Genomic DNA, 19,287 nt, shown 5'->3' on the forward strand with positions numbered 1-19,287 from the left:
TAAACAAGTACTTCAGCATGAAAGATTTAAACACGGCCCTTTCCCTAATGTACTAGTGTGCTATAGGATTTTTTTATATATAGGGGAGGGGGAAGAATGAACAACTCCACCTTCAGACTGATGTGGTATAGCCCGGAATTCTACTACCTCATTCTGCACAAGGGAAGGAGCAGCCTATTAAAGGACTGTTAATATAGCCAAGCAACATTTATCAGATCTCTTACAATATTTTCCTCTGCAGGAGGGCTTCTAGAAGGATGCCCAAGGAAGAAATGCATGTGGAGACACAGTAGAACTGAAAAATCCTCATTTCCCTTCCCACAAGTGATTTTTGCTTTCAAAAGCACCACCACCACACATTTAGATTTCCAATTCTAAGACAAGCATTTCTACATGATATGGGATTGCTCCAGCAGCCCTCGCATGGAAGAAAACAGACAACATACACAGATGCATGACTCATCTCCTCGAAGACCAATTTATGTCAACCTCAGAGCGACATAAAAAGCGAAAAACCATTTAGAATCATGAAATGCCTCCAGTGAGTATTTTTTAAGTGCCTGGAAGCATTCTGAGGTACACCTTGGGATCAGATTATGCAGTGCCGCACATACACTTGTATCTTTAAATATATGAAATGCTTGTTGGCAACGCTGTGCTTATACAATGAGCATATGCATCTCTAATGTAGGACAGACCACGTCAACTTAGAATCCTGACTGTGTGTAGCCCATGATATGGAAATTCAGCAACACATTCCAATATTTAATATCGTTCTTTTCGTTCAAAATAAATCTGCCCTCTAATAAAGCCACACAAATATGAATATGAATCTGATAGCCAATATGTAATGAAATCTCTGAAGCCAGAATGAGTCATATTTCTGTCATCCATTGTGCTGTTTATTTTTAGACTGCAAACCTGCATTCACTGTGGGGTGTGTGTGTTTTCAAAATTAGCATTTTAACTGCCTAATAAGTGTAAGGAAGCTTTAAAAATAATGCTGGTTGTGATTTAACATACAGGGCATTTTGCACAGTAATTCTTCAGCATTTTGCACAGTAATTCTTTCCTTACTATGTCGAGTAGCAGTAGCAGATATCAGGCAGACATAAGTTGATGCATATACCGTGTTTTTCGCCCTATGGGACGCACTTTTTCCCCTCCAAAAATGAAGGGGAAATGTGGGTGCGTCCTATGGGGCGAATACAGGCTTTCGCTGAAGCCTGGAGAGTGAGAGGCTCTCACTCTCGAGGCTTCAGGAAGCTCTGTGCAACCGCCGGGAGTCCGGCGCCCAGCCGCGCCGGCCTCCGGAAGGTCGCACAGAGCTGCCTGCCCTCCCTGGCTCCGCGCAGCTCTGCGCGACCCTCGGGAGCCCGGCGCCAAGCCGCGCCGGGCTCCCGAGGGTTGCGCAGAGCTGCCTGCATTCCGAAGCCGTGGGCGCACTGAAGAGCGCGCCTGGGCTTCACACAGCCATCCGCAAGCCTGGGGAGACCGGCGCGGCTCCCTAGGCTTGCGGACAGCAGGCTGTTCTGGGGGCTGGGGTCGGGGGAAGCTCGGGCTTCCCCCGCGCCAGCCCCATGCCTGGGGGAGAAATAATTTTTTTTCTTTATTCCCCCCCCCAAAAAAAACTAGGTGCGTCCTATAGGGCGGTACGTCCTATGGGGCGAAAAATACGGTAGTTGCTAACTTTGTTTACTTTATAATTCTAAAAGGCAGCATACATTACAGGAATTTGAAATCACAAGTCCCCCAGCACAGTTCCTCTAGAAGGGTTTAAGCCTTTTTCCTCAGTGGATTATAAAGCTGTAGCATTCAAAAAGTATCTTGTTGTAAAAACTGGGGAGTAAACCCAAAGAGTGCTAATAAGCAACCTAGTACAACCCTTCACTTCAGTTCTCAAAGAATGCTAATAAATGAAACAATCTCAGTATCAGCTATCATTCTTGGTTAAAACTGAAAGGGAGAGAAACAATTCATTATGGTGGTCTATCACACATACCCTCAAACTGAATAAAGACAAACATTTATGCAGAAGTTTAACTGCATGAATAGATGGCTTCAATTAAAAAATATGTATCAGCTGTATGAAATAAGGGAGAGCCTCCCCCACAACTCACATTAGTCTTTACTTCAAGTCTTATTAGACTGATGTTATGTTCATATGTGCACAGAGAAAAATGCCCTGCAAGTTCAAAGTATGAAATAGTGACCTTGATGCATACTACTGCAGTAAAAGTGCAGCCCTGCCCAGTGGAACGGCTTTGCCTCCCATCTGCTTAGCTGTGGAAGAAGGAGAGTAGGCACAACTGCACATCACTGCCTGGCCCATAAGCATTCTGTTAGCTGGTACCAGGAACTGCAGCTGCCCATGCCATAACTTGCCTGCTCACCTTCACTCAGTGCTCCTGAAGACAGTTCAAGAATGTCTTATGCAAATTAGGGTAAATTTGCAAAAGATGATTTGTACTAGATTTCATTTTGGATCAGAACATTTTCTGATGCCCTAGAGAGTGTTCTAATTTAGCTTGTTTATTTTACATGTTTTCAGTAAACAAAGCTAAAACCTTTGAAGTTGTCAAGCTTGACTAATACTGTATTTGCAATCGGTATTCATTAACTTAATTAACTTATGAAACAAAAAAAATTCTGTAGAGACATAAAGCACCCAAAAAAAAAAATTCCATCCCACATCACTGCTTGAAAATACAGTGGTACCTCGAGTTAAAAACTTAATTTGTTCTGGAGGTCCATTCTTAACCTGGAACTGTTCTTAACCTGAGGTACCACTTTAGCTAATGGGGTCTCCTGCTGCTGCTGCACTGCCAGAGCATGATTCCTGTTCTCATCCTGAAGCAAAGTTCTTAACCCGAGGTACTATTTCTGGGTTAGAGGAGTCTGAAACCTGAAGCGTATGTAACCCAAGGTACCACTGTATATAAAGAAGTCAAGGGGCATGTCATATATGATATATCAGAATCCCCCAGTCCCACCACTGTTCAAATTAATTAGATTTGTCATGCGCAACTGCACCATGACTTCTCCAGATCACAAGCATTCAACAGAAGCAATCAGATGCTTTAATTAGGATTTGTTTACACATAGACCAATTCTAACCATTTACATGAATCGACCATATGGTTTAAAAACAAAAAAGCGAAGACAGATCTTCTCCTGCTCTTACCATAAATCCCTTAAAGGTCCGATAAAAGGGGTCCAAGAGGAGGCTAGCCACTGAGCAGACCTGGGCAGTGCGATCCCAGCCATCAGAGCAGTGCACTAGGACAGTAGCACCTTCATCTTTCACTGCCTATGACAGGTGAGATGGCACACACAAATAAAAACATACCATATAAACCTCCTGAACATTTCACAGCAAAACATTTTGACTGCTGCTTTAAATAAAATGCTGGATTACATGATACCAATATGGAGAGAAGGCCAAACAATGAACTATGAAGCAGGTGGAGCCTAGAGGACAGATGGGGAACCTGTGATCCTTCGTACTGGACTACAACTACCATCATCCCTGACTGTGGGCCATGCTGACTGGTGCTGATGTGAGTTGGGAGTTCAGCAACATCTGGAGAGCACCACGTTTCCCATTCCTAGCCTACAGAACACATGACCCCCTTTTAAGTAGGTGGCCCTCCATTTGTTTTTAATAGCCTGGATATGAAAAAAACAAACCTATGATTTCCCCTCTATGGTTCTTGCCATCAAGGACTTTAACGATCTGTTAGTTTTTTCTGCTGCCCTTAAGAGTGCCCCAACACTGAACAACCTCCTAATCAAGCTGAATAGTGGAACTGCCTCCTCTTGAGCACACTGAAGTGCCAATTCCATGTAAAAGTCATGGAACTATGACAGGTTTAACACAGAAGACCTACTTTCCCTAGTGTTCATTCAAGATCTGCCTCGCCCAAGCACAGCCCAAGCAATAAAGCTTTCACTCCTGCTCTCCCATTTCTCTGATGACGAATATCTTTGGAAATTCAGAGGTGGGCCTTACCTTAGCAAGAAAGACACCAGCATCCATTACAGCTTTAATGTGCCGTAACCAGCCAGAGTTCTCTAAGCCAGTAAGGAAATCACTCATTGAAGGAGATTTCGTTTCACACACTAAAGGAACAAAAGCGGAAGGTATGATAAACATACAACTGTCTCTATCATTATGGAAGTTTCTTCCAAGCATTGAGAAATTGTTTGTGTGAAGGCCACTCAGAAATTGCTACCCAATATAAATTCCTCCTTCATGTAGTCAGAAACTAGGGAGTCTTTCAGCCATGCACCTTGCAAAAGGCTGATTTAAAAGGCATGTTAACTGAGAAGCAAAAATTGTGTTTTTAATAATCTCTTGGGAGCCACTCACAAGTGGCTGGGGCAACCCAGTCAGCTGGTTGGTATATAAATAAAATAATAATTACTATTATTAATATTATCAGGTTATGTGCTTCGCTTAAAAAGAAAAAAATTTGCAAATTTCATTCAAGCATGGATTCCAGGGCAGTGTGCATAAAAATTCTAAGTATCAATACAATATTAAAACAATAAAAATGAGATGGGAATAAAATCTGAGGAATATTAATCCAAAACGAAGTGGCAAAAGGAGTACACACCATTCGTCCCTTCTGTGGGAGGGTATGGCAAATCCAGGGCAAAACCGCCAAGAAGGCCCTATCCTTTGCAGATGCATAATGCATCTCTCCAAGAGATGGAACTCACGGATATGAAAACCTTAATGCTTGGGCAGGCTGGAATGAAAAGAGGCACTCCATCACTGCTATGTACCAACGGTGAAAAGCCTTTGGGGCATCCAGTCACCTCACAAGGTATCCTCCAAAGTGGAAACACAAACTTGTGTGCAACAAAGTGCCATCAGGTACCATTGTGATTCAGCTGGCAGCTTGTGAGAAGTGACAGAAAGCCAGCTTATTCACCCTGCAGGATCAGATTTCCCTTGGTGATATCATGACTGGGGAGAATCCTGCCTCCAAACAGCTTGGCCAGGAATGATTCGACCCTCCTCCTCCATATAAAGAAGTTGGTCACTTCTGATTTCACAAGGAGGACTCTGAACTCTGCAGCTCAAATAGTTCAAACCCTCCTTTCTCAATGTGCTTTAAAATTAAAATGCAGGTGTTTATCCCCCACCAGCTTTCATCTCTCTAAATATTGCTTTTTAGAGCAAGCTGTAACACCAGCAAGCCACTTCAGCAAGCCGGGAGAGCTGCCAGGTTATTTACTCTCCTAATCTCTTGCCTGTCCCACACCTGCAGAGTACACAGGCTCCTGTGTCTACAATAATTGCCTGTCTTACAGCAACGTAGCTCAACAGGTGATCATCGCAAGTGGCCAGCCAAAATAAAAAAACCAAACACACCTTCCAGTAGCTTCTGCAGGCTGCTCCTCATAACATGGATGTTTTCGATACCGATGAATTTAAAACGAATGTTGTCGTAGTTATCAACATTCTCATAACCCTTTCCAGCAGCTCGGTTGGCCATGGCATTCAGCTGGAAAAATTGGGTAGCAAAAAATGATTATGCACAACCCTTTCTGATACATACACACCCACTGGCCCTCTTTAGCATTATTTGAAAAAGTAACTTAAAAAGTGGAATTCTTCCTATATACAGTGTGGTGTCTCACAAAAATTTCTAAGACAGAAACTAGAACATTATCAGAACTCCAAGGCTACAATCCTACCATAATGTTCTCCTCTTTCCCCTAGGGATGCTAAGTATTAAATGATGCATCATTGTCAGTATTTTTTGCCACCTGCTGCAAGTAGCAGCCAGTTAAGAGGAGATAAATCTGCCTTCCCTGACCTGGTGCCTTCCATATGCTTTGGACCATAACTCCCATTGTGCAGGCTAGGGTTAATGGGAGTTTCTGCCCAAAACATCTGGAGAGCATCAAGTTGCAGAAGGCTGATTTAAAAGGCATACTAACTGAGTAGCAAATATGAAGTGACTGGCAGATCCTTTTGTGCATGTGTGAGAAGCATCAGTAGTGTCAAGAGCTGGTAACGCTTTTTCTGCTGACGGCCACATTCCCTTGCGGATAATCTGTTGTGGGAGGTACATGCAGTGGTGGGCTGGGAAGAACAAAATGTGAGCAGGTCACACTCTTCTCTGTCTTTTTGCCAACCTCTTTCCTCTCCTTTCCCTCCTTCTTACCACCTGCAAGAAGTTAGCCCAAGGTCCACATGAAGCAGTCCAAGGACTATGTAAAGCCCACCCATGAAACTAGGAAAAGGATGTCATGATTCTCCTCCCTAGCAGAATCCCTTTATGGCCACACTGTGTTTAGGCAATGTCAAAGTCAGAGTTGTTGACCACACAAGTGCCCCCAGATCCCATGAAGTGATACCTTTGGCCTTGTGTCTACAACATACATGAAGGGACTTCCTGGATTGGCTTCCCTAAGTGCTTGCAGCAGCTGTTCATCCTCTGGGCAACGAGCACTTAACCCAGACAAGGGCTGACTACAACGGCATATTGCAGCCTGAAAGACACAAGAGTATGTCACGTGTAGCAGGTAAGAAGTTCTCCAGCACAGAATTGTGCAGTAAGACACCTGCTTTTCTCCACCCACAACTTGCAGATAGAAGCAGCAGTGTATTAAGCAATTGCCTTGGTCTACCAACATGCATAAATATTATGAGAGAAACTTTTATGAGAGTATACAGAAGTGACACAATTGTGGGGAGGGAAACCAACTTATCTTTTAACAGCTTTTTGAAGTTTATCTGGCCTGCCAATGTTTAGGAGGGTTAGGAGAAACAGCTTTAATTCCAAGAATACCTCCTTTTGGATGAGAAAGTGCCTTTTGTGAAATGAGATCATCACCCTCATATCCATTTACTTTTGATCATCATTCTTCTCCCAAACCAGTGACAATGCTGAGTAACCAGAATACTGGCATGAAAACGCATATACCACCAACCAAGGGAAGTTCCCCCAAAATGCAGTAACAAAATAATTCTGTCCATACTTGAACCTAGGGCACTGCAAGGACAGCAAAGTTAAAAGCTAAATGCTCAGCATTTTATTCCACAATGAGAACCAGTGCCATTTAAATCAGGCCAACAATGAATAAAAGAGGGTTCTCTGTTGCAAGCTATTTCCTGTTTCAAAAAGCTGAGATTGGCAGAGTTGAAATATAATTAGCTGAACATTGCCCAACATAACCAGATCTGTAGTTTTCAAGAAGAAAAATGCTGTTCTGAATTGATCTGAATGAAGTGTTGCCACTAAGTTCTGTGCAAAATGCAACTGGGTAAAAGAGTTTCAGGTGAGACCAAGAGGACAAACTTACTGCTGTCCATGGGGTTTCCCATAAAGAGATTCTGGCAAGGCCCCCACTGAGTCACCACAAGGCCAGAGCCAAGGCATCTGTGTGCACTGAAGACTTCACCAACACTTGCAGGCTGAGGTGTGTATAGCCAGGAGCTGGTTCTCCCCATCAGTCCTGCATTGTCTCCCTAGGACAGTGTGGGGTGTGTATGGAAAAGGAGACACCAAAAAATTGCTGTACATGCCTCAGTCAGCCAAGAGCTAATAGTCATCAGGAGCCAGTCGTTGCTGAACCATCTAACTTTACTCATTTCACCTCCACATCCCCTCCACAAATTGTGGATGAAACAACACTGGAAAATCACAAGTCTGGGCTCCTGATTTTAGGAGTCCAGTTTAAAACTGTAATAATATTTAATTTTAAGAAGCTGCTTTTCCTCATCTCTTCTCTAAATGAAATTCTGAAAAAGAACATCTAGTCAATTTAGGATGGGCCCCCCAAAACTGGGCAAAATAATTTTGGCCATGCTATGTCGTAAAGCGACAAATCATGGCCAAAATTATTTTGCCCAGCCACTTCTGTAAAATGTTGCCAAGAAGTCATATGGTATGGTAGAGGAAGAGAGAAGACATGAGCAATATTTACATGTGTTTAAAATGTAAAGCTAAAATAGTTTCAAGGTAGCAATTTCAGTACAAGAAGACAAGATTGCCCTCTGCATCAATAAGCATTGTCTAAGGCTTGATCTATCCTAGCGGTGGGGAACCTGTGGCCCTCTGCATGTTGCTGGACTTCAGCTCCAAATATTGATACTGATCAAGGAAGATGGGACCTGTTGTCCAGTAATGTCTGGAGAGCCATTGGTTCCCCACCCCTAGTCTACACATACAGCACAATCAGGTTGAGTCCCGAGGAAGACGACGGGATTGACTATGGAGGAAGACCAAAACCCCATGAAAAGCAGAGCATGTGTTACTAACATTATTCTCTTTGTAGAAGTAGGAAAGTGCTGGTATCCGACCCCGGCTTCGAAACTTTGAGCTCCCCAGCACCGTTGCCCTAGTAGCTGCTTTAGGCACCACTAGATCTGGAGAGTATGTGCTGCAAACCTAAGATACAAAAAGAAACTCAACATTGATATTAAAGCTAAGTCAGCTGCAAATGTGTTAAGGGGTTTAGCAGTATTTGTTCAGAATCAGCAGGAGTAAGATACTATTGCTACAAGCAAGCAAGCACGCACCAAACACTCATTCTAAATTGCTCTGACTGACAGAACGCACAGCATTACTGTTCATTATGATCTAGAAGAGAGGGACCTTTCTGCAAGTTCCCTGGACATGTAAGGTCAGTTCGATTAACAAGTCAGACCTTTTCAGTTGTAGTTTCACTGTTGTACAATTCCCCAGCGAAAACTCACCAAAGCCCAACAGTAACTGTTTTCAGGAGATGTGTTACAGGACCCTTTTATGTGTTGTTTGTTTCAACAGTCTCTTATAGAATGCAAGGCTAGAGAGAAGAGCAGGTTTTCTCCCTCACCTTGTACTGTTTCTCATAGATTATTATCTCCTTAATATACCTTATTGCAATGTAGCAATACAAAAGCTTGTATCCCAAAACAAGTGATGCATAATTAGTTCAGTTTTATCCTTCCTTAACATATCCAGCCTTATTTTATAAAATTATGGGCCTTTTCCAAATGGCTTTCAAGCCTTCCAGAGCCCCATCCATGGGATGTCCAAATCACTTAAGACATACTTAACCAAGTTAAGAGTAAAGGGAAAATAGAAGGGGTTTTAGGGTTGGTTTTCTTTTTTGAGATTCTTTGTCTGCTGCCCCCAGAAATCAAAGGTTCCACCTCTGTACTTTCAGCATTCAGCTTCATTCTATAAAGCACTGGTCTAACACCTCACCCGCCTCTCCTGATCCAAAGGGAACAAAGAGATAAAGCTTGGTGTCATCTGCATATTGATGACGTGTCACTCCAAATCTCATGACAACAGCTCCCAGAAAATTCAAATAGATGTTAAATAACAACAACATTTTTTTTTTATTTATACCATGCCCATCTGGCTAGGTTTCCCCAGGCACTCTGGGCGGCTTCCAACTGAATATTAAAAACAATACAGTGTCAGACACTAAAAACTTCCCTAAACAGGGCTGCCTTCAGATATATTCTAAAAGTCAGATAGTTGTTTATTTCCTTGGCATCTGATGGGAGGGCATTCCACAAGACGCACACCACTACTGAGAAGGCCCTCTGCCTGGTTCCCTGTAACCTCACTTCTCGCAGTGAGGGAAACGCCAGAAGGCCCTCAGCGCTGGACCTCAGTGTTTGAGATGAACAACGGGGATGGAGATGCTCCTTCAGGTATACTGGGCCAAGGCCATTTAGCACTTTAAAGGTCAGCACCAACACTTTGAATTGTGTTCGGAAACGTACTGGGAGCCAATGTAGGTCTTTCAGGACCGGTGTTATATGGTCTTGGCAGCCACTCCCAGTCACCAGAGCATGGGGGATAAGATGGAATCCTGCAGGATACCAGAGGACAACTGCCATGGTCCTGAACAGTAGCCTACTTTCTGGAAATGGACCTGGAGGTAGGAGCAGAGTTACTGAAATACAGTGCCCCCAACCCTTACCTCCCTGAGCTGCCTCAAAAGGATACTATGGTCAACAGTATCAAAAACTGCAAAAAGATCAAGGAGTAGGAGCAGGGGCACAGTCTCCACATCTCTCTCCTGATAAATGTCATCAACTAGGATGACAAAAGCTGTTTCAGTGCCATGACCAGGTCTGAAGCTGGAAGGGATTGGATCCAAGCAATCAGCTTCCTTTGAGCATGCCTGAAGCTGGACTGCCAACACCTTCTCAAGCACTTTGCCCAGAAAAAGGCATATTTGCCACTGGAAGATAGTTGGTATTCTTCTGCTTATTTATATCCTGCCTTTAAGGATATTCATCTTTTGAAGCAGCTCACAAGTAAAATAAATAATACATGAACAAAATTAGAATGAAAAATGTAACAAACCATTGGAATGAAACACTGCATTAAGCTGCCATCTGAACAAGAATTACCTCATAGTCTTTGTTAAAATCGGTTATTTCCCAATAGTCATTTGGAATCCCCATGCGCTGGTAGTCTACTTTGACATCTATCAGCTTCCAGCCCATCTCCCGGTTCTCTTTGGGCATTTTGGGATTGTAAGAGAATGCATAAAGCTCTTCCGGTTTCACTAGAGCACAAAAACAATTTTGAAAGAGGAAAAAGATAAGTGATTGTGTAAGCCAGAATCCTTCATAAATCACAGGTACACATACACACACACACACACAAGTGGAATCAGGAGTAGGGATTGATTACTCTGCAAATGTGCTCTGCTTGGTTACTTGTTTTTCCAGTTTTAGGCTCAGCGTGCTTTATTTATGCTTTTTTAAAATAGATAAATAAATGTGCCATTTTAAAACGGCATATGCTTTTCTTTTCAAGTCAGCACAAAATCTGTACTCATTTTTTTGGCAATTCCCCTAATATAATTCCTTTCTATGGGGTCTGGGTGGGGACAGTTCATTCACTATTATACATATTTTTGCACACACGTTCCTCTAACATATGCTTTTTTTATATACACATTTTTGGTGGGAAAACTGCATTACAAAAAACTGCATCACAATTCAGTGAAGTGTGAATTTAAAAGGATAAATGTGTTTTGGTTTAGAAGGTGTGAATTAGGTAAAATAGAATCACAGAACTGTCAGGTTGGAAGGGACCCTGAGGATCATCTAGTCTAATCCCCTGCAATGCAGGAATATGCAGCTGTCCCATATGGGAATCAAACCTGCAACCTTGGTATAATCAGCACCACACTCTAACCAACTGAGCTATCCAGCTGATGTTTGAGCTGTAGCAGTAATTTCTCCTCTATCCTCATTGAGAGGTTTCCTTTGTGTTCAGTTTTGTTCCAATTTCAGATTTTGTTTTAACAGCCTCCCCCAGCCTTGGGGGAAAAAGCCCTTAAATTACTAATTCACACGACATTTACCAATGTTCCCTCCTATTCATCTAGATATACATATGATTGTCCATTCCACTGTTAAAAGAAAGAACAAACTTTCATGAAGCTTCTGCGACAGGTTGAATGGGAGGTACATGGTTTTTAGGTGCCAAGAAAGAATATTTCTATTTGCCCAGGCCTTTAGGCTCCTTCTCAAAACAAAACAAAACCACTGATACTTTTATTGTTTATTGTTGTTAAAAAGAATTTTGGTGCTCTGTGAGGTTATTTTGCTATTTCATTGTATTTTAAAGTTTATAAGTTTTTATTGTGAAAGACCCATGGATATGTTTTAGAATAGCATTATTATTATTATTAATCACCATCACCATCACCATCATCATCCAATTTCCCCCCAGTCTGGGAATTGAGGTGGCTTATAGATGAAAATACAAAAACACAGATAAAATAGAAAAAGCTAAACCCTAAATTCTACACTTAAGCAGGAATAACCAGCTGCACAAAAAGAAGATGGGGGACACCTGGATTGTACACAGAAAGGATCTAGGGATCTTCGTAGACTACAAATTTAAAATGATACAACAGTGTGATGCAGCAGCAAAATAATTAACACTATTCTACGCTGTATCAACAGAAGTCTCTTGTTCAGCTCCAGAACAGTAACAGTACCACTCAAGTCGTCAAGTCAAGTCCTTTTATTAAGGTCAATGACCGCAATAAAGTATCAAAAAATAGTACCACTCTATTCTGCCTTGGTCAGACCACATCTGGAATACTGTGACCAGTTCAGGGTGCAACTATTTAAGAAGGATGACAAGCTGAATGTGAGCAGAGGAGGCAACCAAGATGATCAAGGGCCTGGAAACCAAACCTTATAAAGAACGGTTGAGGAAGCTGGGTATGTTTAGCATGTAGAAGAGGTGATGGAGAGGAGATATGATAGCCACTGTCAACTGTCTAAAAGGCTGTCACTTGGAAAATAAAGCAAGCTTGTTTTATCCTGCTCCAGAGGCTAGGATGTGAATACTGGACTCAAGTTATAAGAATGAGATTTCAGCTAAACAAGAGGAATAACTTTCTGATGGTAAGAGCTAGTCAACAGTGGAATGGACTCCATTGGAAGGCTGTGCACTCTCCTTCATAGAAGGTTTTTAAGCAGAGGTTGGATCTGTCATGCATAGTTTAGCTGAGATTCCTGCATTGAGGGAGTTGCACTAGATGACCCTCAGGTTCCCTTCCAAATCTACAATTCTATGGATGTGCAATAACCCCAAAAGATGCCTTTGTACATATATGACCAAAACCTGTAGGTAGCCACATTGGTCCTTTGGAGATGAAGTCAAACATAAAAGCATTTATAGTACTTTTATCATCAGAGGTTAAGAAAGCTTTGCAGACCCTTCTGGTGAGGCAGACATTTGACATTATCAAGATTTCTGTTCCCTCTTACAGAGTACAAGGTCGGAGGGGGCGGGATACCTTGCTCTTTTCTCTGGGAAGAGGCTTGTTTTGGTTTTATGTTTGCATTCAACAAGAAAAGAGCCAAAACAAATCCAAGGTTTCAGCCCACAGGGATCATATTCTCAGCCTAACTCCAATCTTAGTGTAGAATGTGAAAACATGTAACCTTGCTGATTAGGACCAACCAAAGAAGTCTCCAAAAAAGAAAAGAAGGAAAAGGGGAATAAGCAAACTTTTGCTGGATGTTAAAGAGGAAAAAAAGAACCAGGGAGAACACATCCAGCTTGTGGGCTTCCCAAAGGCATCTGCTTGACCACTATGAGACAGGATGCTGGACTAGAAAACCATTGGCTTGATCCAACATGTTATTCTTATGTTTTTGGGAAGCAATATGCAGAATTAATTAGATTAGGCTCATGTTGCACCAAAGACTAATGAAACAGGCAGCAATGGCTGCTCTCCCTTGGAAATCAGAAAAACAAGCTGTCATTCTGTGGTGTTTCTAGCACTAATTGGAACACCTGGGTTTTGCTGCTTGTGTGTAGGTGCAAAGTTGATCATGTGGGTGCCTGAAACTATCGAGTTAATGCAAAATGCAGCAGCTTGGCTGTTCACTGTGCAAACATATCACCATCTTATTGCACCACTGCTTTAAAAAATTGAACACAAGTGGAGGAAAGATCCAAATGAATGCAATCAAACACTGGTAAGGGCTCATTATTGAGCCTACCTAGTGGCAGTGAGTGGGACGCGGGTGGCGCTGTGGGTAAAAGCCTCAGCGCCTAGGGCTTGCCGATCGAAAGGTTGGCGGTTCGAATCCCCGCGGCAGGGTGCAACAATAAAGTCCCAGCGCCTGCCAACCTAGCAGTTCGAAAGCACTCCCGGGTGCAAGTAGATAAATAGGGACTGCTTACTAGCGGGAAGGTAAACGGCGTTTCCGTGTGCGGCTCTGGCTCGCCAGAGCAGCGATGTCACGCTGGCCACGTGACCTGGAAGTGTCTCCGGACAGCGCTGGCCCCCGGCCTCTTGAGTGAGATGGGCGCACAACCCTAGAGTCTGGCAAGACTGGCCCGTATGGGCAGGGGTACCTTTACCTTTACCTTTTTAGTGGCAGTGAAGGCAGAAAAGAAGGCATACTTTGCTGACTCCATTGCATCCTTATTATGTCATCTGGCAGAGCTTTTCCGGGTTGTATGGGGCCTTTTATAGGCTGGCCCAAAGGAGGTGATAGAACCAACAGTAGCTCACTATGACTTGTTTGCAAAGCATTTTGAGGATAAAATTGCTTGCATCCACCAAGACCTTGACTCTGCTGTTATAGCAGATGGCTCTCATGGAGTGTCTAGAGCACAGTCTAGTCCTGTTGTGTTGGATGAGTTTCAGTTGGTAAGGCTTGAGGATGTGGACAAGGTGCTAGGATCAGTCAGGGCAACCACTTGTGCTCTAGAGTCTAGACCTTTGCCCCTCTTGGCTGATAAAAACCAGCAGGGAGGGAACAGCTGGCTGGACCAGAGAAGCGATGAATGCATCCTTACGAAAAGGGGTGGTCCCTGCCTGTTTGAAGGAGGCAGTGGTAAAACCACTCCTTAAGAAACCTTTCCTGAATTCAGAAAACCTAACTAACTACCGGCCAGTTGCTAATTTCCCTTTTCTGAGCAAGGTTCTGGAATAAGTGGTTGCAGACCAGATTCAAGCACTTTTGGAAGAAATTGATTTTCTGAATCCATTTCAATCAGGGTTTAGGCCCAGTTTTGGCACAGAAACTGCTTTGGTTACCCTGTATGATGACCTCTGTCGAGAGCGAGACAAGGGAAACATGTCCCTGTTAATTCTTCTCGACCTCTCAATACCATCAACCATAGTATCCTTCTGGAGCAACTGTCTGAACTAGGAGTGGGTGGCACTGCTTTGTGGTGGTCCAGTCCTACTTGGATGGTCATTCCCAGAGGGTGTTGCTTGGGGAATGCTTTTCAGCCCCGTGGAATCTTCAATGTAGGGTTCCACAGGGCTCAATCACATCCCCCATGTTGTTAAACTTCTACATGAAACCGCTGGATGGGGTTATCTGGAGGTTTGGAGAACTGTCAGAAGTATGCAGATGACACTCAGCTCTATTTCTCCTTTGCAACTGAAGGTGATGCAGTGGAAGTGCTGGACCAGTGTCTTGCCTTGGTAATGGACTGGATGAGATCCAACAAACTGAGACTCAATCCAGATAAGATTGAGGCACTGTTAGAGGGTGGTTCCCTAGACCAGATGGGTGGGAGGTCGCCTGCTCTTGATGGGGTTACACTGCCTGTGAAGGAGCAGGTTCATAGCTTGGGGATACTACTGGATCCTTTGCTGTTGCTCAAGGCTCAGGTGGTCTCAATGGACCGGAGTACCATCAGTGGTCCAGCTATGCCCCTATCTGGACAGGGATAGCCAAACTACTGTTGTCTATGCTCTGGTAACCTCAAGGTTAGATCACTGCAAGGCATTATATGTAGGACTGCCTCTAAAGGGTTTGGAAACTTCAACTACTGCAGAATTCAGTGGCCAGGTTACTCACTGGAGCAAGACAGTTTGAGCATATTACACCGATACTGGTCTGACTGCACCAGCTATCAATTAGTTTATGGGTCCAATTCAAAGTGCTGGTTTTGAGCTATAAAGCCTTAAACGGCTCAGGACCGCAATACCACAAGGCCTGCCTCATTCCATATGAACCTACCCAGATAATCTTCTGAAGCCCTTTGTGTGCCTCCTCCTCGAGGTCTGGAGGGTGGCAACACGAAAACGGGCCTTCTCTGCAGTGGCTCCCTGTCTGTGTAATGCTCTCCTCAGGGAAGTTCACCTGGCGCCTTCATTATACACCTTTAGGCACCAGGCAAAAACATTCCTTTTTAACCAGGCCTTTGGTTGATTTGACTGACATCCTATGCCCTTTTAAAATGTGTGGTGAGGGGGGGTGGCTTATTGGGTTGTTGTTATTTTGATTACACATTTTGTAGTTTATATTTGGATTTTGTTCTGCGAACCACCCTGAGACTTCCAGGAAAAGGCGGTATATAAATTCAATAAATAAATGTATAAAATTTCACTGGCTGCCCATTAACTACTGAGCCAAGTTCCAAGGGGCTGGTACTTTTACACAAAACTTTATACAGCTTGGGAGTTGATTCCTAAAACAGGATCTCATCTCTTATATCCCTTATATCCTCTGCAGGAGAAAGCATTCTGCAGATACCATCTCAGCAGGTCTGCTCCATATAATGTAGGAAGTGGGACTTTAATGTGGCAGCATCTACCCTTTGGAACTCCCACCCATTACTTATCAGACAGATGCCGTCTCCACTGGTCCCTACTGAAGACCTTCCTTTTTCAGTTATTACTGTTAAATTACAATGAGATGCTTCACAGGAAGCAATTCATAAAGAAACTGAAATAAATAAATATGTTTGCTTATCATCTGAACCTGATAACCTCATCTGCTTAGAACTGTTACAGCAAAATGATGCTCTTGGGTTTGCTGGGAAAACATGGTAGCTCTCTGAAACATTGTCAAACTCAGTGACAGCTTTGAAATTCAAACAGATCAACAATAACTCACTCCCTGCCTTTCCAGGCCTCCTTCCTTTCCGTTGCAAAATGCAAATCCAATCAATAACTTATCCTGTTGTCTCTCAAGTAAGCAGATTCTCCAGAGACAGATTGGTCTCTGCCAGCATCTGATAAAATAGTCAGTTTGCCAAACAGGTAATCTTCAACCGTCAGTCACCCACTAGTGAATAATGAGTAATTATTTGTGCTTTGCTGAGGAAAGACAGTGTGGGATTCTGTGGAGGTACTGAACCACAACAAAACTATGGGTATTCAAGCACAAAATAAATAAAAACCACGATACCCTAAATTAGAGAGAAAATGGAAGCTACTGGCAGGACTCTCTAGTGCAGCCCGCCCCCAATCTGGTACTCTCCACATGATTTCGATTCCCATCAATTCCCATCAGCCCTGTTCTAGATGGAACTGATGGGAGATGTAGTCTAAGTCACCTGGAGGACACTAGGTTGAGGAATGCTGCACGTGAAAGGTATTCTAATCTCAACAGTGTCAAATACTGACCCAAGGAGCTTCATCAGGCCTATGCAAGGTCACCAATACAGCCTGTAGGATTTCTTCCAGATCCCACACAAATTGCTCTGTCTTCGAAGGTGAGGAAGCCAGCTCATCCATGGCCCATTATTACATGCAATAAGGTATTAAGTGCAGATAATTTTTTTCTGTTATCATATAGGTCCTATAAACGCTGAAACAGTATCTATTTTTTCCAGTTTTAGTGACTAGAGTAGGGTTGCCATATGTCCTCTTTTTCCAGGACACATCCTCCTTTCCATGGGTATGTAAAACGAGAGTTGTTATAGCAATCCATAGTTAAAAGTAGAAGTCAGCAAATGTGTTCTCTTTTTTGCTCTTAAAAATATGATTCTAAAATGAAACTGATAATGTAATTGAACACCACACAATCCAGGCACTTTTCCCTCTCACTTTTCCCTTCTACTTTTGAGGGTTGCTTTGTGGTTTATTATGGATTTCATGTGTTTTATTTTCATGTGTGCTTGTGCTCTTAAATACATTGTAAGTCACTTGGAAAGCTTCTTTGTGCGACAAGCAACTAACAAATTTAATTACTACCCACCAACATCAAATCACTGCAGAAATCTTTTAAGCAGAATACAAATACTCTTGACTAGCAATCAGGAACCTGCAGCCCTCCAGATGTTGCATGGCTACAGTTCCCATCATTCTTGACCGGCAGGGTCTTTTAACAGCGATGGAAACAGCTGGAGCTATTGATGCTTTCCTTTCTTCCTGTCTGGTTTAACAAGAGCTCAAAGTTCAATAACCAAAGCTCATCATCAACACGCACTTGCATTACCAGGGTATGAAATATAGGAATCAGACCATTGGTGTATCCACTCAGTACTGTCTGCCTTGGCTGGCAGTGGAAATCCAGATAGACAAGTGTCCTTTTTTGCATACCTGGAGATGCCAGAGATTGAACCTGAAATCTGTGTCATGCAATGCAAGTATTGTATCACTAAGCTAAGTTCCTTCCTTCATATGGAAGCAAACTGCACTTTCCAAGTACCTGGTTGAGAAAGTTTCAGCAGGGAAGTGTAGACTTCATGACAGTCCCGCTCATGACCAATAATAAAGTGAGCAACACGGAAATTCTTGCAGTGAATAAGCAGTGGACAGCCAGATGCGGTCAGAGGCAGTTTCTCCACAGTAGCAATATGGTGGTGGAGAATCTGTAAAAAAGAAGAAGAAAGCGTACAGGGTCAATACTGACTGCAGCTTAAAAAGCCATTCTGACTGAATTCTAACTGAAACTAGAGACTATTTACATTTTAGAAAAACCAAATACTCAGTATTTATGACTGAGAACTACATCTTGTCATGAAAGATGTAATTTTACTTCTAGAAAGTTAAATCTCTCAGTTATGCCATCATACATCACAGGAACACTAGTTTACTAAGATGCTTAATTTCATAAGCATGAATTAAATCTCAGCTGGTACAGATACTTTGAATCAGGCTCATAAACAGCTACTTTCCTGGGGTAAGTGTCTCCAGGCAGGGGTGCTTTATAGGAGTAGATTCTCTTTTACTTTGAAGGCACAAATGACTAAGATAGGGATGTGTGGGCAGGAAAACTGTGGGCCAGATGGGGAAATTGCAGACAAAAAATGTTGTATGACTTATTTGCTAGCCTGCTTTAAGATTTTCCTTTTCATGAAGTAAGATTAACATAGTGCGAGAAAAAATATGAAAAGGAAACTATTAATTGGGGTAGGTGGGTGTGTACTTGTTGCAGTATGAAGATACCATTTTGGTAATGCAAAGTTGAGCAAAAATGTTGCTTAAATTTTATAGATACAAACTTAGTCCTCAGCCAATTGATGTTTATCTCTAACAATTGCTATGGGCTTAATATCATGTTAAAAACATCACCAACAACACTATAGAAACAGTATCAGAGGAAGTATGCTCCTGAATACTAGTTGCTGAACAACAAGCTGTGCTATTGCCTTCACAGATCGCTTCTGGCTTCCAATACACATTGAAGAGACTGCTGATGGTGCTGGACCACTAGGGCTGCTTTTATCCATATGCTCATTAAATGATCACCAGACAAATCCTGAACACATCATAGTACATTAAAAGCTCTGAACAAATTAGGCTTGTTAAATAGACACATGGACATCAATACAGCCCTTTAGGTCACAAGACACCCCCAACCTATCTCCCAGTGCTCAGCAAGAGAGTTACACTGCACTCTGACATTACCCATGTTTCCTTTCGAACTTCAGCCGAAGCATCTACGTAGATTAAATGTGTTGCGGTCAGGTACAGTGTTCCATTTGCTGGCTTTCTGTTGGTGTAACGATCTAGTAACTTGACATTTTCTACCTGTAGGGTAATAATAAAAGGAAGAGTGCCAGGGGGTGGGCATTAGTTTAGAAC

The 19,287-nt window shown here is 42.7% G+C and overlaps 1 protein-coding gene across 1 annotated transcript in view; it reads right to left on the bottom strand.

Annotated features, from left to right (window-relative positions):
• MTMR8 (myotubularin related protein 8) overlaps positions 1 to 19,287 on the bottom strand; it is a 38,168-nt gene that overhangs the window by 12,731 nt on the left and 6,150 nt on the right. Inside the window, exons 2-9 of the mRNA XM_028714236.2 lie at positions 19,111 to 19,233; positions 17,909 to 18,071; positions 10,379 to 10,536; positions 8,283 to 8,411; positions 6,376 to 6,510; positions 5,384 to 5,516; positions 4,013 to 4,122; positions 3,185 to 3,310 (exon numbers count right to left, since the gene is read on the bottom strand). Coding sequence (XP_028570069.1) covers positions 3,185 to 3,310; positions 4,013 to 4,122; positions 5,384 to 5,516; positions 6,376 to 6,510; positions 8,283 to 8,411; positions 10,379 to 10,536; positions 17,909 to 18,071; positions 19,111 to 19,233 — 1,077 coding nt within the window. The remainder of the gene's footprint in view (positions 1 to 3,184; positions 3,311 to 4,012; positions 4,123 to 5,383; positions 5,517 to 6,375; positions 6,511 to 8,282; positions 8,412 to 10,378; positions 10,537 to 17,908; positions 18,072 to 19,110; positions 19,234 to 19,287) is intronic.

This window comes from Podarcis muralis, chromosome Z (genome assembly GCF_964188315.1).
Source record: "Podarcis muralis chromosome Z, rPodMur119.hap1.1, whole genome shotgun sequence".
NCBI classification, from domain to species: domain Eukaryota; kingdom Metazoa; phylum Chordata; class Lepidosauria; order Squamata; family Lacertidae; genus Podarcis; species Podarcis muralis.